General features: G+C 49.1%; 6 protein-coding genes across 6 annotated transcripts; 3 read left to right on the plus strand and 3 right to left on the minus strand.

The window, feature by feature from the left end:
• Positions 1-48: 48 nt before the first annotated feature.
• T069G_08487 (AAA domain-containing protein) lies at positions 49-564 on the plus strand (the record flags this gene model as incomplete). The annotated part of the gene is made up of 1 exon (XM_056175697.1): positions 49-564. The coding sequence occupies one exon, from the start codon at positions 49-51 to the stop codon at positions 562-564; it is 516 nt and encodes a 171-aa protein (XP_056026646.1).
• A 4891-nt stretch (positions 565-5455) lies between these two features.
• On the minus strand, positions 5456-6862 carry T069G_08488 (uncharacterized protein; the record flags this gene model as incomplete). The annotated part of the gene is made up of 3 exons (XM_056175698.1): positions 5456-5698; positions 5774-6658; positions 6776-6862. The coding sequence occupies 3 exons, from the start codon at positions 6860-6862 to the stop codon at positions 5456-5458; spliced, it is 1215 nt and encodes a 404-aa protein (XP_056026647.1).
• A 2778-nt stretch (positions 6863-9640) lies between these two features.
• On the plus strand, positions 9641-10201 carry T069G_08489 (cyclophilin type peptidyl-prolyl cis-trans isomerase/CLD domain-containing protein; the record flags this gene model as incomplete). Its single annotated transcript, XM_056175699.1, has 2 exons — positions 9641-9718; positions 9779-10201. The coding sequence occupies 2 exons, from the start codon at positions 9641-9643 to the stop codon at positions 10199-10201; spliced, it is 501 nt and encodes a 166-aa protein (XP_056026648.1).
• A 4232-nt stretch (positions 10202-14433) lies between these two features.
• T069G_08490 (uncharacterized protein) lies at positions 14434-16313 on the plus strand (the record flags this gene model as incomplete). Its single annotated transcript, XM_056175700.1, has 5 exons — positions 14434-14607; positions 14934-15012; positions 15071-15539; positions 15596-15641; positions 15783-16313. 5 exons carry the CDS (start codon positions 14434-14436, stop codon positions 16311-16313), a joined length of 1299 nt encoding a protein of 432 aa, XP_056026649.1.
• A 1790-nt stretch (positions 16314-18103) lies between these two features.
• T069G_08491 (uncharacterized protein) lies at positions 18104-20170 on the minus strand (the record flags this gene model as incomplete). Its single annotated transcript, XM_056175701.1, has 1 exon — positions 18104-20170. One exon carries the CDS (start codon positions 20168-20170, stop codon positions 18104-18106), a length of 2067 nt encoding a protein of 688 aa, XP_056026650.1.
• A 1407-nt stretch (positions 20171-21577) lies between these two features.
• On the minus strand, positions 21578-21973 carry T069G_08492 (uncharacterized protein; the record flags this gene model as incomplete). Its single annotated transcript, XM_056175702.1, has 1 exon — positions 21578-21973. One exon carries the CDS (start codon positions 21971-21973, stop codon positions 21578-21580), a length of 396 nt encoding a protein of 131 aa, XP_056026651.1.
• Between the last annotated feature and the right edge of the window lie 4143 nt (positions 21974-26116).

The following is a 26116-nucleotide window of genomic DNA, read 5'->3' on the forward strand; positions in this document are numbered from 1 at the left end:
GTCTATCGTCTTACAACGCAGTTGCGGATGGGTAACGGGCTTTTCGATATGGTCTCTCGCATCATCTACCAAGGGGTGCCCCATGTATATGCCACTATCTGCAACGTTGCGACAGCCTCTTTTGACTCTGGTAGGCCCCTGGAGAACTACATACAAGAAAAGTACCCGATTGTCACCCCTTCCCCCGAGGGCAAGCTCCTACCGGTCTTTATACACACTCCAAGCGCCCGAGTGCATACCAATGATACTACAGGCTCCAAGAAGAGCGTTGACCAGGTCACCATTGCCCTGGATTTCATGGTCGATCTAGTCAAATCCAAAAACATTGACCTCTCTAAGATCGGCATCATCTCGCCATATGCGGCCAATGTGGAGCTCCTCGACCGCATGATACGCAAAAACGCCGCATACGAGGCGCTCAAGGGCACCCCTCCGGCGTCGACAGTTGATTCGTTCCAAGGTCAAGAAAACGATATCATCTTTGTCGTAATGGGCACCGCCTACCCCAGACCTAGGCCTAGGTTCACAGCCCAGGAGCAGCGTCTTAATGTGATGCTTATATAGCGTTGTAGTAGATGTAGTAGATGTAGTAGATGTAGTAGCTATAACATAGTGATCGGGGATATTTATGTCACTGAAGAATTGGTGGATGACGAGGGCAATGGCTTGATCAAGTCAAGATATAATGGCAGTAAATTGCTGGTAGAGTATCTTAAACGTCAAGGTTATTTCGTCAAGGCCTCACTCAATCCCTCGTAAGATCTAGAAATCGTTTCACAGAGCTGGCCGGCTCATCACCATCCCGGTTACCAAAGAATCAGATTGCGAGGATCAGGCCCGTTTCTTCTCCATCATTTTACCTTTAAAGTACAACAATCGAATTCAACAATGATGATAAGCTATCGAAAATAGCCTGAAACTTTATGAAACGCCAACTTAGTTATGCAGCATCTCAGCGCAGAGCACGATTTGCTGGGCGTGATCAGGGCCATTGAAGGGCTGCAATTTCCCTCCCAGCTTCAAAAAACGGTACCAAGGTTCTTCGCTAGTCCATGATCTGATGTCTTGCATCGACGTTCAAGATTTGTTCACATCTGAAGGGAGTTATCAAGGTGCTTCGCTAGATCGTCGTTGTCTTCCCGATATCTCATTGTCGTCAGTTGACCGAACTGTTGTATGGTTGAGTGGGTAGTGTCTCTGTCAAAACGATCCTGTAAGGGAATCTGGGCCTGGTGTGACGATGAAGCTGCCGTCACCAACACCACAAGGCCGGTGTGTACGGCCGACATAACCATCACCAACGCTTTGTTGTCGTCCCTTGACCACTGGGCAACTCGTGGCGTCTCATATTCTCTCCGTCTTCTTCTGTCCGTAGTATTTTCCTAGCCATGCTGGCTTCCAGCCACTTACTTTTCTGCCCTTCAACTATACCTGTTGTTCTATAGCTGAGTATTTTCTAATCATCAATAACGCTTCCTCGGCGGGTTTCTATACAGATGGGCCACCAAGTAAGAACCCTTTGGTATTTTCACTGAGATACACTGCCAGATGTCTCAATATCGTGTTTGCATATTGCCGTAGACAAGTGAATAAGGTATTTACTGTGAATTCTCTGGGAGGCTTGAGCAACCAATTTGATGAAGGAGTGCATTCTCCGACACATTCATTACATGCTTAGACAAAGAATGCATTGTGAAAAAAAGAAAAAGGAGAAGAAAAAAAGACTCTCCGTTGGAAATTCGAACTTGAGACTTCGTCAACAAAAAAGAATAAGGTGCAGTTGCCTAGGGACGCCAATTTTTAGGTCGGAATCGCGCCAGTCCTCGAAAGGAGCTGGCCCATAGGCAACTACACCACTCCCGAGGGAGCGATAGGTGTAACGTTTTTTACTCTTATATATGATCCTCCAGAGGACCCTTTTCCATGTAGCATTCGAGTTCACCAGTTCAAGCATAAATGCCAAGTCCTATCTGCAAATTACGGACTCACCTTTGGGGAAGAGAGCGGCAGTATCTGATTCTCGGGGGCTTTGGTATAAACAAGTAATATTGCCGAATTCTTACGTTCCCTTTGATGCAAATCAACGAGGTCCATCTTTATCAGGTAGTACAAAGAGACAACCTTGAACCTATGACCGAGATAGTGCGTATTATAGAAGGTCTCCCTGATATTCGGGAGAGATTCACAGAAATAGATAAGATCATGTACGTGCAGACAACATGTATTTACCAGCGACTTCAACAATAATTGCAGGTCAAAAGGACTGGCAAGACCCAAGCTAGAAAATGAGTAAGTAAAGGGATTCATGCCGCTGTGCCCCCCTTATGATATTGAGGTCTAACGCTGGGCTTGTTCACTCTTGGACCCTGACGAGATAGAAGGACCCCCCCCCCCTCGGCCCTATGAGGTAAACTGATTACTACTATAGGTATTAGGTATGGTGTGGGTGTTGTTTCCTAAAAATATGGCGCTCCTTCACGATCTTTACTTCGTTCGCTGTCCTTGGAAAGAGTTCGATTTCGGAGCCCTTCAAAAGCTGGCAGCCTGTCCATTTCTCTATCATTTGCTAGGTTTCTGTATCTCTTGCTTTTTGCCTCCGCGTCTTGTATCATCATGGTATCAAAGTGCTCTGCGTGGTTTCGAGTGGTTTCTAGCGCTCGATTTGCAGGGGCGTTGCCATTCTGAACGAGCGATGAGGTCGAGACTGCATCATGATGAGAGTGTGCCATTTGCGTCTCTCCCCTGACTGTTGCAGCTAGGAGTTCTTCGTTTCTATGATGCCTGTTAGTCATCTGGAGAGTTGCTGACCTACTTATCACCTCCTGTGTCGGTTCTGTGCTGTTCGAGGTAGCCTCCCCAGCCAGGTCGATAATCTCTCGTGAAGGTCGGCAGACCATCCTCCATTACTCGGAACTTCATCCCACTAAAGCTGTTCGTCAAGGATGGCAGGTTTTCTGAGCTCTTCAAAGACGGGAACTTTACCTTGGAGGGGATCTGTCAAAAGTCTGTCGAGACGCTGAAGGCCCTTGACCGAGTGCCTCATACAAGCCCCATAAACAAGTATGTGTCCCCTGACAGACGCCCAAACCAGATATGCAGCAACCCACTATGGGGGGACGTTGTATGTAATGGTTTGATCCTTCGAAGGAAGGCCTACGGGATCTGCGACTTCCGTCTTCAGATACCCTACCTGAAAGCGCTTAACGTACCGTCGGGATCCTCAAAGAGCGGAGAAAGGTCGCCATGAAATTCCCAAACGACTTGCTCACTGAAGAGGACCTCCTGGGTTCTCGTTTCGCTTCTTGGAGGAATGAAACTGTGTCTGTGATTCTCGTGGTGTTAGTTAGTGAGCTCATTGTTCTAATTGATCATCTTCAGAGTCAGATATTCGGTCAACGTATTGCGTCGAGGTGTTGGGATGCCTTCCTCAGCACCCGGCTCAGCTTCAGCCGGCTCATCCATTACGAGTGGGCTGTCTTTTGTTTCCAGGATGAGCATCTCTGTTCCGCTAAATCAAGAACTCTCTTTATATTGTGCGGGTAGGACCTTTGTCAAAAGGGATTCGGCCGTTGGAGGTGGATAAATTCATGGCAGTCGAGTTCGATTGATCACGTTCAGAGGTGCGTATGGAGGAGCAAAATAGCGAAGACGAGGCGAGAGAACAAAGAGAATGTTGCAGAAGAAAGCAGAAGGGTGCCTACTTTCTCTCATGAATGCGTTTCAGCTGCCAGGTAGTGCCAGCTGCACCTGTGGCTACCTGATTTCTCTCAGGGTTTAGCAGCAGGCAGAGGTACCAGTCTGAGTTACTTCTCCCCCTTTACGCTTAATCTCTTCTGGCTATTTCAGAATCGTCAATCAATTTCTTTTGGATCATAATAGCCCCCCCAAGGGAGTTTGATCTGCCCGTCTATGCGCTCTCTCGTATGAGTTAAATGGAAGACTCTTCTCGTGACATTACATTCGCAAATATATTAGGGAAAAAAAAGAAATCCTGTTCAAAATTCGAACCCACGACCAAAAAAGAATAAGGTGCTTGCTATCATCGTAAGGCTCAATGTGAACTGAACGTACCAGCCCCCTAAGGGGTCTGGTTTACCTCCCTAGGCAACTGCACCACCCCGAGGGGCGACAGGAACTGCATTATTTACTCCTATATACCTTAGGATCTACCTATAGCTAGTTTCTTCATTGTTATCAATACCGTGATATATAATACTGCCATGCATCTCAATACTATGCATGTACGCATCTTGTATAATTATTTGTGAGCTCTCTGACGGCCAGTCTGAAGGCGTACGTTTTCCCGGACATTATACTTGCAAACAGAGTAGAAAAAAAGAGGCCTGTTTTAAATTCGAACTCACGACCAAAAATGAAGAATAAGGTGCAGTGGCCTACCTCAAGACGAGTCCGGATACGTACCAGTCCCCTAGAGGCTCTGGTCCGGTAGGCCACTGCACCACCCCCGAGAGGGCGACAGGAACTATGTTATTTACCCTTATATACCTTAGTACTGACCTGTGAAGAGAGAGAACATTGGTTATCATCTTTCACGGGCTTCTGTATCATTATCATGATATACACTGTCAGATATCTCACTTCTGTGCATATGGCATACATGAATAAGGTATTTATTACTGCTCTTTGGTGAGATTGATATCCCCCCTTCTCCTCCACCAACCAGTTTGACAAAAAACGTACAGCACACCTAAAAACCAGTCTCCTCCAAGAAATATATATACTACAGTACATGTATTAAGTAAGAGTCCAGTATCTCATCAGCCTCGTCATCGTTGAATACATGAAAAGAAGAAAGCCAGCTTCAGGAATTTTTTTATATAACAGAAGCCGCGCACTCCGGAATCCATCCCAGCACATATCCAGCGCATTCAATGTGCCAAAACCGTGTATTGTCCCAGCCAGCTTGCGAGCGTCTCCAAAATAAAAGCCCTCCTCCCAAATAACCCCCCCTTCCCTCCCAGACCTCAAGCGGTCCGAGGTGGCCTAGAAACGCCATGCACTATGCCTTGAGTCAAAATATAGAGAAGCTGCTCCCACTTCCCACCTCAGTGGACCAAACAAGAAAAAACAAAATAAAAACGCCTTTTTCAAATGGGTATATGGTGTACCGTTTGTTGATAGCCAATCGTCTTCTTTTTCAAAACTCTCTGGCCAGTGGGTGCTGCTCGGACGTCTCGCTGTATCGCACTCGGCTTGATCTCGCCGACGGGTCAGATTGATAATCTATCGCTCCTTGTGCTTGATTTAAGCATGCTCCCAGGTGTTCGAACGCCTGCGGCAAGGGCATACTTTGTATGCGTTGCTCTTTGCGACGCAGCTGTAGTCGAAGAGATAATCGCTTCTTGGCGCACATCTTTTCTGACTCTTTTTAAATTCTCATTTCTCCATGCCGGTCGGGCATGCTGAGTTTGGCTCTGTTGTAAAATCCACCAAATCACTCGATAAACGGCTTCTTCTGGCCACCAACCATACACAGGCCCAGGGCTCGTAGCGAGTCTCGATCGTTGGCTAGGACGATTGAGTGGGCTGGAAGCATGGGGTTGTTCGGGTCGACATGCGAGGCCTCTCTGGCGGCGATTTCGATGGCGTCCATTTCCTCCTTGCAGCCTTGCTGATCCAGCGGGCAGATCACGATGGGTTGTCGTATTTGGAGGTCCCTGGCCCCACTCAGTTGTACCTACGCGGAGCTATGTAAGTGATGGTTCTCTGTGACGAAAGGCAGAGGCAAACGTAGAACAAAAAAGGGCCATACCTTGATGTTGAGATAAAACTCAATCTTGTAAAGTGTTGATGAGGTGGTAAATGAGACAACTTCGTACTGGGGAAAAGCCGGCTTGCCCCTCCTGATGATGCCGTCGGGGTCTCTCAGATCTTTTGAGGGGAAAACTAGGCCAATATTGGTTGCGTATCCGGCCTCTGGTAACTTTGTCTTGACAACCTGGACTTGCTTCGCTAGCTTATTGACCTTTTTGGTCGGTTCGTCGCCCTCCGGGTTGAAAGTAATTTCCTCCTCTATGCCCAGCGTGATCTTGTCTATCGTGACCTTCTGGGCCTTTTTCCACCAGTCGGGGTTGGGAGATATCTTGATGTATACGGTAATGGGATCGTTGGGGCCGTAGCTCCAGCGCGGTAGGTTGATGCCGAGGTTGACGAGGTTGTCGCTCGCAATCATCTTCGTTTCAGGCTTGTTGTACATGCCAAAGGTGGACAGGGTGTCGTATCGGAGGAGAGGGAGCGGAAAGCTGTATCTGTATTGGTTGCTGTGGCCTTGCTGGACTGTCACCACAAGCTCGTAGTACGTCTCAGCGATCCTACTAGGGAGCTGCAGGGACGCGGGCGGTATTCTTCGGTTGGTCTCTTCTCCGCCCCGGCCGAAGGGGATGAAGATGACAAAGGGTAGGTCCATGGAGATGACGTTCTCGGCGTCCTTGCCCGATGAGCATCTAAATAGCAGCACCTCCTTGCCGACGACATCCGTCGTCTCTTTTCGGGGGGCGCCGAGATGTCGCTTGGTGAGGCTATCGGCGTCGGGGTGGATGGTCTCGCGCTTCTGTAGGCTTATCCGTACTAAAGACACGGGCACGGGCATGGAGTAGCCATGGCCCGGTCGAATCTCAACCTTGCCCTCTATCCGTGGCTATAGAATGGTTAGCTGTCAGCACAAGCTTGTCTTGACGCCGAGTCTCTTGGTCGCATCCCCCGGACCAGAGACGGAGCTGGCGAGGGGAGGTATGGCAGGCTACAGCCAACGTACCAGAGTCGCAGAGATGCCCGGATATCCCACGAGAAAGCTCCTGTTTGGAGGGCCCGAAACCCGGACACTGGCTGGCGTGGTCGCCATGCTATCGCGGTAACTCGTGGTCGTCGCAGTTGTCGCAGGATTACGAATGCGCGGAGGGTGGCGGAGACGTCAGCGGCAGAGCTGGAGATCGGTGCTTGGATGTCAGGAGAGCGTCGAGGCAGCGGTCGTGGAGTCGCGGGCTCGGAGCCGTGGGAGTTTGTTGTGTTTGGATCCCCCAAGCCTGGGCCGACAGCAGATGACCAGCAGGCATAGGCCTCTTCGGTGAGCAGCCGTCACGATACCAGACCGCACAAGAACAGAGACGCAGGCACAGACGCAGACACAGGAAGAAGAAGAACAGGCGGGTCGATGCCAAGGTGGGGTTGGCACGCTGCGGATGGGTGGGTTTCTGGTTCACAGGGCTCGTGCCAGCGGGATCGGATCGCCTAGACCGGGTCGCATTCGCTTTCAGCAGGGCTCAGCAATCGAGAGCAGCGTCAGCATCAGCCTCGGCGCGCTGGCGCTGCAGGTGTCGAGATTGTCGCAAAGGGACGGTTGGAAGGCGAGTTTGACAGGAGGAGAGGCAGCAGCAGCGGCGCCTTTTGGGGGGTGGTTTAGGTAAGGCGGCTCGAGCAATGGCGACCCTCGTCGACAGCTGAAATCGGGGACTGGCCGCAAGATGCATTAGCTTCTGTGGAGCTGCAGCGGCTCTGCTGGTGCTGGGAGGACGAGACGAGACAAGGCGCCGGGTCGCTAAGCTGAGAGGGACGGGATGGGATGGGATGGGAGCACCTACAGGATAGTATAGTACCAGGTACTTGGGAGGATTCGGGGATGCGATAGGATAGATTGGACAGCAGAAATTGGATTGTGCGCCGGTTTGAGGCAGGTTGGTGAGATTGCTCGAGAACAGCAGCGGGGGGGCTTGTGGCGCCGGACCCGGTTGAGATGACGCCTGCGCCTCTGAGGACAGGAAGCTTGAGCTTACTGATGGAGCTAATTATGTCCAGGAGGAGCAGCAGCAGTAGCTTGTCAAGGCGGAAACGGGGGCCAGAAAAATAGAGCGAGTGAGTTAATGAGTGAGCGTGAGAGGTAATAGAAGGGAAAAGAAGTAAAATGAGCTGAGCTGAGCAAAGCTGAGCAAGCAAAGCAAAGCAGAAAACGAGCGACACGGCACAGAACAAGGCCGGTAAAGCACATGCACACAGGGCGAGCTCGTTATAATAATAAGCTTCAAAGCGTGATCTCTGTCTGTCTCTCTGTCTCACCTCCTTTCCCGCCGCTGTCGCCGAGGAAAAATCCGAGATGCTCGCTGGTTTCAGCTCCGAGGCAAGGAAACAAAATAGGATTGCGATTTGGGTGTGCGGCCCGGCAAGGCGTGGGTGTCGACAATCTACGTTCATATGTAGGCCGTTCCATTAATATCTTACTTACTTAGCCCACAGCCCTGTTGCGTTGCTGGCGCTATGGCTGAGGCTCCATCTGGCCCATTTCATGGATACGGCAAAGTACCCCGCGATTAACTCCGTCCAAGTCTGGATTCAGCCTGTTCCTGTTGCCGTAGGGCAGAGGCACGCTGTGTGTGTGGTTCGAGAAATCATGATGTGGTCCATGACATGCACGGTACGTGTATTCTGCACGCAGGTGAGGTGAGGCGACGTAAGGTGAGATGGCCGCGACCCTTTCAGCCGCATGCACGTGCTTGACTACAACTCCTGACACTCTTATATTTATAAGAAATGTAATAATCAGATTAAAAATTGCAAGAATAAGCAGATTAACCTTTGCGAGCAAATTGAACGAGTACCTAACACATTCTAATCGCGTGCTGTTTCTAGCCGCCCTCGTACCGGTGTCGTATGCGATTTAGCTCGTAACTGTGCCTGTACCTCGTACATGTCCGGCTTATTTGCAGCGCCAGGTCTCTCTACCATTCCCCGTACGGAGTAAAATGGACCTGTAATAATATCATCACCGTGCCTGTCGTTCGTTGGCCCATTCGACTGCGTCACCGTCCGGGCATCTTTGTCCCCTTGCCAGTTCTTACCGCGGCGACAGGGGGAGCGGCAAGGCTTTTTTGGCGAGCTCCATAATGGGAGCAGGAGGAGAGATTCCAGGGTCTGCATTTGCATTTGGATTGGGAGCGCTTTGATTCCTCATAAAACCGGTAATGTCTTGTATGTCACATTGCACGTGTATGCATATATGCGCATACTGTATCCGGAAATGGACTCGATGGACGAGATAGGCAAAGGATAGTCTGGATGATCGCTGTGGCTTTGACGTCGATTGAGTTAAAGATAGGTACCCAAGCTTAGTTGGTGTTTGTTTGGTTCCCGGTAAGGGTCCCTAGCAGCGCAAAGTACTCCATCGGGCTCACTCAGACGTTCTGTATTACAGCCGCAGTCAGCCTCGTCCGATCCAACAATATCCAGGAACAGCAACAAGATGCTCAACACCCGGTCACCGCTGATTACTCAACCGTCATCAGCATTCCTCACTATTCGTCCACTATTCGTCACGTTTTCTGCCCCTTTTTCTTTTCTTCGAGAATCCCAACAGGCGAGATTCGGGCCACATCTCACATGCTGCAGTACTATTCCGGCAATGTAACCCCCTCCACCCGAATTCTGTGGTGGAGTGACTTTCATTGTCTTAGCAGTACCGCAAAGAGATAGCGTCCACCCTGGTCCCGATGCGGTTTAGACTGGGCTGAGCTTCAACAGCCGCCTTGAAGCTCTGGCCATCCATAGCAAATCGACTTTTTGTTTCAGCCCGAACAAACATTCACACTCTGGATATTACAGTTGGACACAAATTCTTCAGTCCAGCGACACGATGTCTGTCACGCTTCACACGTCGCTGGGCGACATCAAGATTGAGGTCTTTTGCGAGAGCGTCCCCAAGACAGCCGAGGCATGTTTCCCTCCTCCAAACTTTTCAGATTCCAGGACCGCTGCTAACGAACCGCAATAGAACTTTCTCGCCCTCTGCGCCTCCGGCTACTACGACCAGTCGCCCTTCCACCGTCTAATTCCAAAGTTCATGGTGCAAACAGGAGCTCCCGCCAATCCGACCGCCGAGAACCCGAAGGGCGGACAGTCCATATGGGGCGCCCCTTTCGAAGACGAGATACGACCCGCCCTGAGACACAGCGGCAGGGGCTTCGTTTCCATGGCCAACAAAGGTCCTGGCACAAACGGTTCACAGTTCTTCATCACCTTTGACAAAGCGCCCCATCTGGACGGCTTGAACACCGTGTTTGGCAAAGTTATCGGTGACGAGGGCCTCGTGACACTGGCCAAGATGGAGGCTGTCGAGGTGGACAAGAAGAGTCGTCCAAAGGAGCCGTTTCGCATAGAGAAAGTAACCATACACGCGAACCCGCTGGCTGAATAAGGATGTGAAGAACCCGAGTCTCACAAAAACAATCGAAAAGTAAATCATGTCAAGTGTTGCACAAACACATCTGCGACAAGGATGCTGCCCCTAACGAGCCCCCCTCTTCCGAACCAGACGTATGCCAGCTATACGCTGTTCAGCGCTATTGGATTCTGACCGTTCTTTGACGGCTATAACTCGATTAGCGACTACAGGCTTGTGAAAAGGAGTCACGGTTTGATGCCGTCAACTATCAAATCTCGAGGGTGGAAAGGAGAAAGTCTACAGCATACAGATGGAAGAGGCGGCATGCACAGTGTTTGACCATTCTCAGGCTCAAGGATTGCTTGATCCAGTCCTTGCCTTGATTTTGCGCTTGGATCGGGTACTATTGGCCTCAGCAAGCCGATTCTAAACCCACAGTTGATCGCAAAATGGCATCAACAAAGTTTGGGGGCCGGATGCGGCCTGCGTAGGATGGAGAATGCTCGGCGTTTACCCTCTGAGATGCAAAGCGATTCGTTGCGCATATAGACCAGCAGCGTCTCTGCTCGACGATCCTTACGATCTTGCATTCAATTCGCCGTCATGTAGAATGAGACGATACAGCTTAGACAACTAACGTCGAACCAAACAATTTCGAATATACGCCATAAAGGCTCCCAACAATTCACATGCTCTGACTTTGACCATTGACTGCTTTACCCCTCTTTCTCACCGGTATTCCGGGTTACCTTGCGCGGCTACTCGCTTGCTGATGAGTACGTGATGATGACCTTGATGGCCAAGTTACTGATGTTGTTAGTTCATGACATGTGATACACCAGTCTAAAGGCTAAATTAAGTCACGGTCTTTCGCATCTCTAGAGCTTCATATGCCTTTTACGAAGCATTATCTAATGTCATCTTACTGAGTTGATCGGCCAGGAGGCTTTGAATCGTCTTCCACTCTCTTGCTCTCGTGAAAAATCTGCGCGGATAACAACTTCTCTATCCGTTGCTACTCATACGTGGTCTGTTTCACCAAATCGATGAGAATCAAGTTATTCAGTTGTAGAAGCATATTCACTCTTGCCTGTCATGTCGTGGCCCGGCAAAGATGACGTCGACTCTCTTTTCTATCTCCTGCACGATGCGTTCAAGTAGTATAGTAGTAATTATATAAAGATCTCTTGTTCCCCCTTCTTCTCAAGTTTCCATCCTTCTTATTCTCTCTCTTCTTCTATACCCAGGAGATAGCTTACAGTCCAATGTGCCGCCCACTTACAGAGGCGGCTCTACCTGTGCGAGGTTTACTACTAGCAGTGGCCTCAACTACTTTTTAGATTATCCTTCGTTTTACCTACACGTTGTGAGTGAGCTCAATGTACATTTGGCTGGCTATTGGCTCTTGACTACTGACCTCTTTGGAGCAGATGGACAACTACAGCAAACTCTGACACTTTTTCTCTCGTAAATCATACATGACGAATCGTTCCATCTCGGAATACCCCCTTACAGTACGGGAATGTTTCATACACATCTTATTACTTTCGTTTTCTCCCCACAATATCCCATCTTGACCCCTCATTACAATCACCAACTGTCACTGTCAGTATGACCAATACACTTCACAGGGTGCTAGAAGAATCACACTGCTAAGGTTGTCATTCCAGTCGGCTCTGGAACGTTCTCCCAGGTCGGTGCAGCCACATACTTCCTTTCGCATTCGTCTCCTCCATCTTTCACTCACCGCAACGATCTTACTGCACAAACAAGGCGATCCCTCTTATCCACTGTTTACGAAGGTGGGGTGGAAAGGGACGAGACAGTCATCCAACTTTGTCTCTCTGTGTAAGAACACGGAGCTGTATTACAGCACTCTAACGAAATTCAGTGGAAGAGGCGAGTGCTTAAAAGGATCATTTGAGAAGCACACTATTCTTCAATACTCTGCTTCCATCGGCACTACAATAAATGAGACCAGAAAGAGATCAAACAAGCTTTACTATGCCGTGAGTTATCTCTAGCCATTGAATCCATTGGGGCATTTCACCTTCAACGATCGTGGCGTCAGAACTTCTGTAGCTATAATGGCAATGACTGACCACGTTTAGAATGAATCAAAACCGCTCATGTCATCCTTCGTTGTAGTAGACGAAGCTGGAAGGTTTACCGAGCCGGCGACGTTGAGTCTTGCAAGTCTGACGCTCGCCGCACACCTACTCAAGTCAACATCGACCAGCAGCAATAATAACTCAGTGCAGCACAATATCCTCTGCCCTTCCGGCCGCGCTGTCACTTCTTTCAGTACCGCATTTGTCGCGCCGTTGCAACATCCAAATATCCCAACAATTCTCATTGGAGACACGAAACAATTCGATTCAATGACGATAGGGCTGCCAGACGCTTGCCCGTCGATGATATAGTATATATTAAGGGCACAAGACCTATCATTGCATGTCCAAGATGCACAAGCACTCTCACAGCAACCCGCCCACCTTGAGGAACAGGAACGCCCTTCCTAGGCGAAATCGAAAAGGCAGTGACAGATGGCAATCTCATAGAATACCATCTGATTTGCCCCGGTAGGGGCAAAATTAGATGTTGACTGCTGACAGCCGACGAAGCTCGCATTTAATGCTGCAAAGCCCTGAAGCTACATCTTTACCCGTGGCATCCCCGTATATCGTCTCACAACCTAGCTGCGAATGGGCAACAAACTATCCAATATAGTCTCCAGCATCATCTACAAAGAAGTATCTAATGCCTATGCCGGCCTTTGCAACATCACCGCCCCATTTGACTCTGGCAGGGCCCTAGAAGCTTTCATACAAGAAGAATACCCGACTATTATCACCCAAGCAATATCCACTTTGTCTACACAAGGCCATTACCATCGACCAACGATTCTCGATAACCGATACAGTAGTCGTCCATGAAGTAAAAGGTCAATCTCCCTCCTACGCATACACAACTACCTGGAATATAGGCGATACTTCGACTGAATCGCACGAAGATCAAGAACTCAACCTCTCAAGCATTGGGTATTAATCATGCTTTGCGTCTAATAAAGATGCTTACTATCTACGTTGACAGTCACTCTTCCCCAGAACCTAGAATGGAGAGGATACATGATGGCAAAGAAGAAATTTACGAGTCAGGATTTCAGTCTGTATTCCAAAAATCGCCGTCACCCGAGATTCTGATTCTAGTGAAATTGCCGGATTCTTTGGAATTCGCACTTCGCATTGCAGCAATCTCTGGTGCGGTCGAATATGTCGACCTATCGATTGTGGAGAGTGAATTGGCTCATCGCTTTAAAAGCCACCATCCACAACCGATCACCGCGAGAATGCAGAAACAACCAACTCAGCATTACCACACCAAAACGCCCTCTATTAGTCTACCATCTGAGTAGCTATGACTTTGAATTAAACACTACCGAACGGCATACCGATTGTCCTTATGTCCACAGTCATTTAGCAGTATACCTTTTCGCAAAAACACCAACTAATGGTGAAGCTACTCAACTTAATAGCATCGCTTGGAAGTGAATCCCAATCAGCAATCACCCACTACTTGTTGAACTTTGGCATCAATTCCAAAGTCAGCTCTTGGCAGATGGTGTTCTCCTTCACCGCATCTTAGCAACGGCATATTTCATGTCAGCTCGATATAGTACCGCATCGGGAAGCCTCTCTTGAAAGGTTAGTATCCATTATCCCCCCCTTAATGGAGCTATTATCCAGCCAGCGATCGAACACAAGCAAAAAATAAACAACGGAAGATTGTCACTTTCTTTCTGTCCTACGAAGCTAACGAGAGTGAATATAGTAACACTCGAATGGAGATAGGGGAGTAGCCAGTATGTTTCTTGAAGATGGTCGAGCTGATCCCAATGAGCAATACGACTGGGATGAAACGCCCTTGGGATTGGCTGTGCAGCGCTGCAGGCAGGAAGTCGTTCGTCTCGTTCTTAACTGTGACCGAGTTGACCCAAATGGAAAACACATCAACGGCATGACTCCATTATTGGTGGCCGGCCCTTCAGGCGAGCTACAAAGCGTACACGTCATTAATATGCTATTAGAGAACTCAAGTTTCGATGGCCATGCATGAGATAATGACGGATGTAATGCTTGCATGCTGGCTGCGAAACATGTTCAGGGGAAGATTATAGCCGGCCTTCTTCCCACACTACACGATGCTGGCGATGGCGACCAAAGACCAACCCTTGAAAAGATGTATATACCTCGGTGGAAGACACGATGGCTTATCTCAAATGGCTTCCAACGATCGTCAAGAGGGATAACGCCCCATCGGTGTTTCCTTACCCTGTCATCATGACCACTGGCAAGGAGAAATCGAAGTGGATGAGCGAGTTAAAGGAGGAATTGGTGCCGGATAGCCATAGTGATGGGAAATACATATGCACAAAATACGTTGGTGTTTGATCACATGCATCGGCGAGATGCCCAATCGGAAGGCATCGGGCAGAGGCTGCCGCAGTCCATACCGAAGAAATCAGCAAAAGGTATCGATGACGGCAAACAAGATTGATGAGTTGATACCATTTGAAGCATACAAGGAAGTGTTTGAGAAGAACTCCATCGAAGACTTCCCGGCACTAAGCAATCTCTACCCGAGCAATTCTACACCAAAACTCATAGACCAGGAACTTGTGGAAGACTTACAACATGGCAGTATAAAACAGCCACGGTGTTTCGCAAAGTTTTGCTCCTTCAAAGGAAGAGATATGGACCCATAGGTTGGCTTCATATTAGGTCTCCCCCTTGGCAAAGAGCAGATTGGCAATGAGCAACAAGACTTTGAAGTTGGTCACCAGGGTGGGTTAATCTTCCTTGATCTTAACAAATGGCATAATCTAACCTTAGATATTTGCAGTTGATGAAAGTCTTGGCGGCGGTGCGGTACTACCATCAGATCAAGCCGAGATCTATATCAAGTTCCCTCGCGAAGGATGCAGCTATACCTTTGAAGAGGCCTCAAAAGCCGTCCTTGATCGGTTTTCCAACGCCAAGGGACGTGAGAGGGGCGTTACAGTCATTCGTGTTAGCCTCGCAGATGAAGTCTGCGTCACAGTCAGTGGTTTCCGCATGCCCTTTGCCAACGCAGATGATGCTCAAGTAGAAGGCTGGGTTAATCAAAACGAGCCAATCATCAACAACCTGATCCTCCTGGATGTCATTACGCGGAAAACATTCTACGTCGTCGTCAGTTTGCCCGTAGAAGTTGCCAGAAACAAATTTGCTGTGGACAAGATCCCACCACCTTTCAAAACCCATACGGCACGGTCCAAGTCCAAGGACCTGATCAAGGCCAATAAAGGCTACCAGTTTGAAACAGCGTTCAGGTAAGGCTTCTTAGTACTCCCTTTGTTTTGATGGACCTAGGCTAATGGCTTCAAAGCCACCCTGACGATAATCATCACATGACTGCCGTATGGTATGGTATGGTATAGTATATTTTAAAGAGTTGAAGCTGTTGCCCTCTTCCATCCACTTGCAGAGCCATCCAGTCCCTTCCGATGGGGGTTGCCAAGTCCAGACGCGCGAGCAGACAAGCGGACCTCCGTTAACCGGAGAGCACAAGATAGACCACCTCAGCCAAGGTGAAGGATAATATGGAGCTGCACCGAGCTCTTGTCCGTGGGGACGGCTTCTACGACTGGATGGTCAAAAAGCCACTGGACTCTATTGTCGACGCCATGTCATCTTTATCAGTGGCTAATACCGCTGCCACTTGCCGCCCACTGCCCGTTGTCAACTTCCTGGACTGGAATCGATATTCACATGGAAGATCGTTGACCTGTGTCCAATTCGCGACCATCTTCAAGCGCAACAAAGTAAAGAAGGGAAAAGAGCCAAACCATGTCACGTCGACACTGGCAAGATACCTGAAGAGCACATACCTGGAACAAGCAAGAGTGTGGAAATCAGACAGGCGACGAGAATTTCACAAAGTAGCAAAAACGATGACATACGCCATAGGCCCCTCGGCGTACACTTTCGGGTCGAACAGGATCGCCAAGAACGCTGCAAAGAAGGGCGTAAACTGGGTTGACCTCCGGTTCTTACGCATCATGTTCGGACCAAAGATATGCAGCAGGCGGAGCTGTCCGAAGTAATAAACCCTGCTTTAGAAGCTCATAAGACCGAAGATCATGAAAAAGGTCAAGACGGCAAAAAGAAGAAAGACAACACATCATCTTTCTTTATAGAGCGATTAGGGAAACTACCATCGGTATTTTCATCTCTTGGGCATGCTCCGGAGTGAATACCATATGTTGCTTGGTGGTTTCCACAGCACCACCTATCGCAAATTCTAACCCTCAATCCGAGCCTCCACCCAAATCCAATACCAAGGATCCAAGTTCAATCCCAAGTTCAATCCCAAGTTTAGCCCCAAGTTATCATCCGAATCATCTCTCGAATCTGAGTTGTAGTTCGCGATGAACTCAATGAATTAGGAATACTCATCAACATCTTCAGCAAGCCACCTTGAATTGCCATGACGGTAGAGGGCAGCTGCTTATACCAAACAGAAAGCAACGCGAGAGAGCAATGCCGCAAATACAGTAAAAGTCTGCTCGGTCCACTGCACTACCATCGGACCAAGTTTTCCATTCTTTATACTCTGGCACATTCTCGGTTGCTGCGGGCTTTGCGCAGAGCTTGTCGGCGTATGGCAAGAGGCAAATGGCAAGAGGCAAATGGCTAAAGGCTTATGATTGGAAAGACTTATGATTGGAAAGGCTTATGATCGAAAGGCTTATGATCGAAAGGCTTATGATCGAAAGGCTTTCGATTGGTCCTGGAGCACACATTCTGCCTTAGCACGACTGGCAAAGTTCCTGACGGCGTGATCCGAGTTCTCTCTTGAATATTTATGCGTTCGACACACTGGGAGGACCAGCGGGCGGTGGCATTCCGGTATACCGCCTGACAACCCACGAGACATTATTGTAAAAAGTACAAATATCTGTAACCCCGTCCTACTGGGTCCACAGAGACAACTATTGCTTTAGCTTAGAGCTACAGAGACAACTATTGTTTTACTTCAGAATCACAGAGACAACTATTGTTTTAGTTTAGAACTTAGAGACAACTATTGCCTTAGCTTAGAATCACAGAGACAGCTATTGTTTTAGTTTAGAACTCGACGTATCAATTACTGCCTAGGAGCATTTTCAACAACTACCCCATGAGATAATAAGAAGCATGCCCATCTAGTAGCTATTGAGAGCCCTCAAGATGAAAAGAAAAAAAGCAAAAACCATCCCGACCCGGAATTTATTACGTCGCACAACCACATAGCTTTAGAAACAGGGTATTCAGGACCAAAAAGGAAAAAAAGGAAAGAAATCGGATCGACATGACAGAGAACGGTGAGCAAAGAAAAAGGAGAACCTGACAAAGAAAGACGCAGCCCGTTGAATAGAAGAAGAGACAGAACAAGAGAAAATGAAAACCGTCGTGCAACGAAAAACAAAACGAAAAAAAGACCTCGATTCACGTTGGTCGTGCCACCGTCTCCCAAACGAAAAAGAAAGAACGCCGCTGTGCATGTCGCATTATTCCTCCCTGGTGCGCCGCAGTACGTGTATATCCGTCTAGGCAGCAATGTATGTAATCGAACCCCTCAATAGACTTGAAAAAAGAAATTAGAGGCGAAGAATGAAGAAAAGAAAGGAAATCAAGTCAGTGGGGAATCCATCGTCTCCCCGTCCATTTCCGTCTTTGTTGCTGCCTTTCAGCACTCTAAGCTGAACAGTCTTGGATCATCCTGATAAAGCAGTTTTCCATCCATGACCACGTTGTGTTGAGTGATGTTGTAACGGTGACAACTCTCCGCGCGTTCTTGGCTGTACAATGAGCCCAAGTTAAACCATAAGCATGGTAGGGTAAAAAGACGCGGTTAAAAGAAAGAGGGCTTTGTAAGGACGCGATATTCAACATAGTCTTCCCCATCAATGTTGATTATGGTTCCTTGTGACACGAGTTTGCCCATAAACGGCCCATTCGTCTTGCGCTCATACTTGACACCGTCGTACACCTTGGCGTCTTCGGCGCCAGCCTTAAGGCGCAGAGTCTCCTGGCGGGCCCAGACCTTATTCAGGCGCTGCATATCTTCCGACTCATGGAAACGAGGAGTTCTGCCGTTGGTGGTGGCGGCGGCTTGGGACGGGACCGTGGCAACAACGGCGGCAGCAGCCGCAGCCGCAGCGTCAGCGACAAGAGCAGCGGCTCGTTCTCGGTGCATGGCGTGGCGGTCGGCGCGGCCCTGCGCAGCTTCGACGCGCGCAATCTCCCTGCGAGCGAGCGCGTTGGTTCGCTCCATCCCGTCTGAGTTCATTCCGCGGTTCGTGGCTCGGGAGTCTGGACGCTGAGGTTCCTGTTCGGCATAAGCTCGTGGCTGACGGAGGTCGTTTTCGTTGAAAGACTGTCGAGGAGCAGCCCGAGATTCCCCGCGGCGCGACTGCCGGAGTTCGTGCTGAGCTCCACCAACGTCTGACCGGCCATTTGCCAAGTCTGAGTCGTCAGCAGCGATAGGGTGGTATGGAGCAATAGGCTGGTGAATGTGTCTATAGCCGGAGCCCGCACGAGCCTGGGCTTCATGTACGGCCCTGATTTCGTTGCCAATGCGGTCTTCGGGTACTTCGCCTTGATCCAGTTGATACTGGCGGACTCGGCAATATTCTTTAATTTCCGACCTCTGAAGCGGCTTCAAGTGCGGTTCAAATTCCACCTCCTCATATTGAATCCAGAGCGCGCCAGCACCCGAGGGAAAGTTGCCATCGACAAATCGGCCATCACGGGTTTCACGAACTACTTTTACTCTGAACATGTCATTCTGTCCCAGGATGCCGTACACGGCGTGACGATCCCTAGGGTCTTCCTCGCTAGAGCCCTTCCAATAACCCAGCAAGATGCGCGTGGGCCGGGTACCTGGAAGAGGTCCATGCAGCTTCGGAACATGGGGCGGACGAGGTTGCAGAGCAGGCTGAGATGGCAGCAAAGGCGAACGCTCCGGTGGGCTATTGCTACCACCGGGGTTGATGGCGGCAAAGCCACCGCTCACGCGTCTTCTCTTGGCATCTGGGCGGCCGGGGCTAAAGGCCGAGTCAGGCAATTCAGGACCGTGGGCTATGGCAGGCTGAGTAGCTGGGTTATCAAAGGCAGGGTTCTCTTTGACTCTGCGGATGGCCTCCTTGACTGCTGCTCTCTCCGCAGTCTTGCGTTCTTCCTCGTTCTCTTCCTGAATGTCAGTTCGCAACCTCACATACTCTTTGACCTGAAAGTGATCAAGGCCAACCAAATGCTTGGAAAAGACGACCCGTTCGAAAGTAACCCAGCTGCCGCCAGGACCCGGGGGCATGGGGTACTCATTGCTGATTGGCTCGTTGGCAACGGTATAAGGCTGGATTCGAGTACGTAATCGGTCACGAACGTCAATGAAGCCTATCACTGCATGGCGACCTTCGGGATCAGGAATTGGCGAGTCTCTCCAGTGGCCCAACAAGACGCCCCGGACGGTTCCCAGACTCTGTCGCGATGGCTTGGACTTGAGGCCCGGTGCGAGAGGAGGACTCTTTGTTCCGTCATTAGAGATTTCCATCTTGCTCTCACTGAGGTCGGTAAAGACCGAGTTTCGCTTGCGCTTAGGGTAGTGAGAAACTGCGGCTTCATTTTGGGTATCTGTCATAATCTCGTCGTCGTTTTCAGAAGTGACGCGAAGAGGAGAAGACTTTAGATCACCGTTAGTACTGGCATGAACGATAATAGAGCCGGCTTGATCATTCAGACCCACCCCTGATGGTGAATGAACGTTGCTATCGGGCTCACTAAGCTCGCTTTCTGCTTCGTTGTCGTCAAAAGGTTTGCTGTGTCCGTTGAGCGGTCTGGGATTCATGTCAGCTGGTGTCGATGGAGCGGTTGAAAGCCCGTCACTAAGAGGCGAAGAGACGGAGGAGCAATGGTCCATTTTGACTCAAAATGGTTTGTAAAACAGAAAATAGTCTTTTAAAAATCGAATGATGAAAAGAAGAAATGCTGAATCAAGAAGACAGGGAAACTCGAGAAGAGTAAAAATTATAATCAGATAGCAAAGAGAGATGGGTTGTCTTTGGGCCTAAATGAAACTAATGGCCCAGGCAGCAAGATGGAATATTGCACAAAACTAGCGCCGCAATTTCCTTTTCCTGTCCTCTTGTTTCTCTTGACAACTGCTCTCAAGAAAGCAGGCGCCTAGCCGATGTGCAAGCGTTGGGGAGAAATGGTGCACGGAACTCCGGTGCTGCAGATGCAAGATGGCATCAGAGCCTATCTTGAGCTCTTGAAGAGATTGACAGCAACTCGCTGTCTAGAGCTGCAGCATGAAACATGTCATAAGCGGCATGTGATTGATGGAGGGCAACGGTAATGGGGCAGAGATCAGGGGGTCAGGTTGAGATGCAAGATCGGGAATCAGGCCACTGCCGCGCACAACTCATCGATATAAGACGTCCATTCCTACGGGAACACGTTGCACTGACTGCCAATAAGTGCCTCTGTCTAAGCCACTAGGCTTGAGGCAAAGTTTGTGAGCGGCACACCTCGATCGGCAAGGACAGGCTGCAGAGTATTGGACCAATCAAGTTGCCTAGCAAACTCAGCTCACCTTTGACGAAGACTGCAAGGAGATGTGAAGGATGGGATGCCCATGGAAATGGCGTGTCGAAGCCGAAAACGAAGGTAATAACAATCCTGATAACGGAGAAGGATCAAGTTGGCAGAAAGATGAGGTTGATGCTGTTTTGTGCATTCGAGATGTAAATGGCACGACTATTCCATTCCAGCTGCTTGGTTTGCCGATATCGCGATTGCGTCTTTGCGGGTGGGATTTTGGATTTTGGATTTTGCAGTGAAGAAGGGAAAGAAGGGAAGAAGCAGTCGAGGCGAAGAAGTTTGCTAAGACAATTGCAAGGCAGTTGGTCCCGGGCGAGACAGAACTAACGAACGGGCAATCACAAGGAGATGCTCGGGCAGTGGCAGGCGGAAAGAGCCCCACAGCGATGGAAGACGGCCGGTGAATCGCAGCAAAAAAAAAAAAGTCTTGGTTTTGGTGCCCTTTTTTTGCTTTGTTGCCGTGAAACAGGAGGCCAAGGAAAAGGGCGCAAAAAAGGGGGCGAGACCAGAAACTCGAGTTGCACACGGAATTGAGTTCGGTTCGAGCTGCAGTGGCGCGGATTGCCGCAAGGGCGAACGAGAGAGAGCGAGATAGGCTTCATACTTTGCTGCTGCTTGCCGCGGACACTTTTCCGTGACGAACAATGCATGTGTATTTGAAGACGAGAAAAAGAGACTGAATAGAAGAGATAGAAGAGAATAGAATAAAAAAAAAATAGTAAACTCACTTTGGCATGTCGTTGATGATGGGTCCGTTGGTGGACTCTCGCGGAGGCGTCGTCGATGCTGAAGGTCCCTTATCGACTGGCGAGCGTGACAGCGAGTGCGAGTGTGAGTTTGAATAAGATTGATACGAATGAGGCTGAGGCTGAGACGGAGGTTGAGACTGAATCTGCGGCAGCGTGTTTGGATGCAGCGGCTTAGGCTCTTCAACAATCGGCGGCGGCGTCTTCTCGATGATAGGATTCAACAGGGCCGCCGTGCTCAGCATTGGGTGGTGAGGCAGCTCTCTCTTTTCTGACGGCTCCCGGGGCTGTGGAGGTGGAAGAGTCGCCATGTTGGTCTCTGTTGATGGGATCGGCGGTGTCCGCGAATAATGTTCAACAGCTACGCCGTCCATCATGTGAGATTTCTCGAGTTGCGTTGTGTTGTGGAATTAATAACGCGCGGCGAAGGGCTGGGGTCGTGATTATATAAAGAAACGATGCTATCAAAGCACTATTACCGGGTCAAGGCTGACCGGCCGGTAGTATTTTTGTCTTGTCAGCCGGCGAGAAGCTCGGCTGGGTCCGATGGACGTAAACACCGAATACCACAATACAGATTTAGCCGACGGAGAGTGAGACTGAGACTTGAAGTGTGGAAAGCACAGAGGGCATCAAGATAAGAAACAGGGGCGTTGTCGAGGCGGGAGATACACGTGATGGCGACGAAGTTTGGTGATGACAAACTGTGCCTACGAATTTATGGCTTAGGGAAAAAAGGAAAAGGAAAAAAAGAAAGAGAAGAAGAAAAAGAAGAGGAGGAGAATATTTCGAAACGATATTATGAGGATCCCGCAAGTAGCCTCTGTCCGGACCTGGGCTGAAGAGAGATTGTCGGGTCCCGGAAACCAACAGACCTGATCGGCTGCGAGTCTGAGTCTAATCGGTGACAAGGGGGGGGTGTGCGATGCAAAAGACGAACATGGAGCTAAATAACGAGAGCAGGTGGGAATCCAAGAGGGAAAAAAAAAATGGAAAAAAAGCAAGGGCGTAACGAGTGAATAATCAGGTCGCCACCCCCGAAAGATACTAGCACAATATACGAGCTGGTGCTAATTGATTAATACAGCTTTTTTTACGAGTACTGTACTTGGCCGGACAAATTCGCCGTATTCTGAAATGACTCGAAAACGATGGGCGATGAGAGAGGAAGAGGGGAAGAGGGCAGAAGTTAAAAAAAAAAAAAAGTTACAAAAAAAAAAAGAAGAAGAGCGGAAAGGAAAGAAAAGGACAGAAATCGAACAGAAACAGCCAAGATGAATGCTATACTTGTCCCCTTGTTCAATCAACTGTTCAATATACTCGTACTATCTCTGATTGACTTTTCGCCACACACAGAAGGCACTGAGAGAGAAATGGAGCAGCAGAAAGGGAGGAAATTAGCTGTTCTAGCGGAAAGGAAGGGTTAATATGGGACTCTGTAGACTACATGACTACCTACGACTACCTCTACAGCCCCGATCCGTCTAGACGCTGCGCTGAACGACAACGAAAGAAAAGAAAAAGCCCAGCGAGAGGGAGGGGGCGTGTGATTGTGATGGACGACCAAAGTTGCGACAAGTTGAGCTACTTTGGACGGGTCCCCTAGAACGCAGAGTGGAGGCGGGTGCAGGGGTGCGAAAGTTGTCGTAACGGGTAATGAATAAATGAGACAAGAGACACAGTCGTGTCTTGGTTCCTTCTCAAGGGATGGCGCATGATATATTGGATTGGCTTGACTCGGTGCGAGCGAGAGGCTGGCGAGACAAGGCCAAGCAGGACTCATCAGAGACAAGCAAAGCAACACATAAGTATACCGACTCGGACAGCCATTCATTTATCCATTCCTGTGCCTGTGCTTGCTTCCGTGATCCTATCCGGTAGCACATCAATACTGTATGATAGCTGAGGTACCTACTTCTACTACGAGTACTATTGATTGCCAAGTGCTACAAGGACCATTGGATGTATCCGCTCCCCTCCTTCGTAGGTAATGATGCATTACAGTATGGCAACTAGTATATGCACGAGCTAGGCACAACGGCATCCTATAGCATGCGCCCAAGGCACCAATCACCGTCGAACGAGCATCTCGAGCTATGACAGATACGAAGCGCCGAGAGAAGGCCATGAATAACTTGACATAATATTGCCGCACCCTCGCTGCTGCGGTGAATCGAGATCCTGCTTGGGGGGCTGATTGGCTGTTGCCTCGATACTACTGCGAGTAGTAACTAGGGGACCAGACGCCAGCCTCGTCACATGTTCCCGCAAATGGACACAACGACAAAAGTAATCGTTTGTAATCGTCAGAGGCAAGGCGGACTATTGACGTGCATTTCCCGTTTGTTGTGCTGAATACGCACGCATTATATTTGGCGCTCCTTACAAGCACCCAAGCCCGGCTCAAGCCACCAAAGCTGTAATACGCCGCAGGCTAGGAGATAACAGTGGTTCAGAAGGATCGAGTCCATAAATGCGAAATACGATCAAACCCGCTCAGAGGTTTTAGGCGGGAACTTTTTGGGGCTGTACTTTGTGAATTGATACTGGAGCAGCTGCTTGGCATTAACAAAGCAGATGCATTTTCGGCGCAGGGCCAAGGCGGCGAGACTTGGGAAATGAGATGGATAAAAAAAAGTTCTCAGCGTCGTATTATTAGCTTCTGGTTGTGTCTCTCTCCCTTCAACCAACCTTGCGTGGTAGTACTACTGTAGGAAGAGCTTGTTGGTGAGCACGCAAGTCTTTCTCCTTTGGGAAGCGCAGATTAATATACAAACCAGCATAAATTCCGAGGCACGGAGCAAAAAAATAATGACAAAACGAATTGCCTGAAGCCCCAAAATAAAAACAAACCATAACAGGAAAAAAATGAAAATAAAAAAAAGTCCGCGCCCAGTCAAAATGGCGGTGCACCCGGCACGGCGCAACTGTCATTCTGGCGGAGAAAATACGCACATGGGCTCAGTTCACATGTTGGCCTTTGGGGCCGAGTCTCCGTTGCCCAAAGAGCGCACGGGCGCAGGGCCGTCGTTCGATTTTCAGTTGCGCCAAGTTTAGTTTTGGAATCTATTCTTCCGCATTACTCCATACGAATATACGACGGATCACCATAGCCCATAGCCCATAGCCCATAGCCCATAGCCCATAGGTACCTTGGGTTACTAAAACCGAAACAGGGACTTACTTTGCTGTGATAGGCAAGGAGTACGAGGCAGCCAGCAGAATGTCGGCAGATAGATAGATAGGGGGACCACCCAATCAACCAATTGTTCAATCAAGTAGTCCAATGCAATCAACAGATGGATGATCAATTAAGTTGAAATAGTTCAAATTAAGATGGAAATGCAAAAAGTTATCGTGTCAGTTGCATAACTCGCCCGTTTCACCAGTGCTGCTAGTAGAGAACCAGGCAGCAAGACAAATGAAACACAAAGCAACACGTCACAAAAATTATATACTTTGGCTCTCTTCTCTTAGTACCAGGACCTCCCTTTGTTGGAATGAGCACTCGGACCCCGGAAACGCGATCTCCACTAGGAAACTACAAGTACAGGTCCCTATAACGCGTGGAACTCCGAGAGCTGGAAGCAAGGGGGGGGGGCGTGTTGCAAAGTCTAGAACAGGCAATTCACGATGACGCTCTGCAGAGATGACGAAGGAGTTCTCCCGTTTCTCGAAAGAGCATTTTGGCAATGGGAAACTTTGTTGTCATTCAGTGCTTCTCATTGGAAGCGCTAATCGACAAGTCCCTTTCTTTTCACTCTTCCCCTCGGTCTTCTTTTTTTTCCCACCTCGGTAAGTGTGCCTAGTACAGGCAAGGGGAAGACCGGGAATCTCACACAAAAACTCACGCAGTCAGCAACCCAAAATCCATACTTGCCGGAGTCTAAATCAATACGACACAAAAAGATGAACTGGAAAATATGATTACCAGAGCAAAACACAACCGCAGCACGCACCTCGAGCACCTACACAATCACGCACAAACACAAAAAAGCCACCCCATGTTTCTCCGCGCTCCTCAATTCTCCCCTAAACATGCCGTGTCAACTTAGCCGTTCCGATGCTGTTGTCTCTCATTGGTTACATCGGTTAATACAGGCCGAGTACATAGTGAACCCCCTACTTTTTGAGGCAAACGCTGCTAACGCAGACCAATAACCCAATACGTAAAATCACACAAAAAGAAAAAGAAACAAGTGAAAACACAGTCTGGAAAAAAAGGAGAGACAGAGAGAGAAACCTGTTTTTTTCTCGGCAACTTTACGCCGCTTCGAGTTGACTGCTGTTGGTTGGGTCTTTTTTCCCGCTCTTTTTACTAGTTGCCCTTGGCTTCAGGATGGATGAAAAGGATTCGATCCTGCGTGCCCACTTGCTCGTCACCATCCATCATAATCGCTTAGAATGAGCTGCATAACCCGAGAAGAGAGGGCATTGAAAACCTCGGCCCCGAAAAAAAAAAACACATGGTCGAGAACTTTGGGCCCTGCGAATGGCATCAAGTTCCATTTTCCCAA

This window comes from Trichoderma breve, chromosome 5, assembly GCF_028502605.1.
Source record: "Trichoderma breve strain T069 chromosome 5, whole genome shotgun sequence".
Lineage (NCBI taxonomy): Eukaryota > Fungi > Ascomycota > Sordariomycetes > Hypocreales > Hypocreaceae > Trichoderma > Trichoderma breve.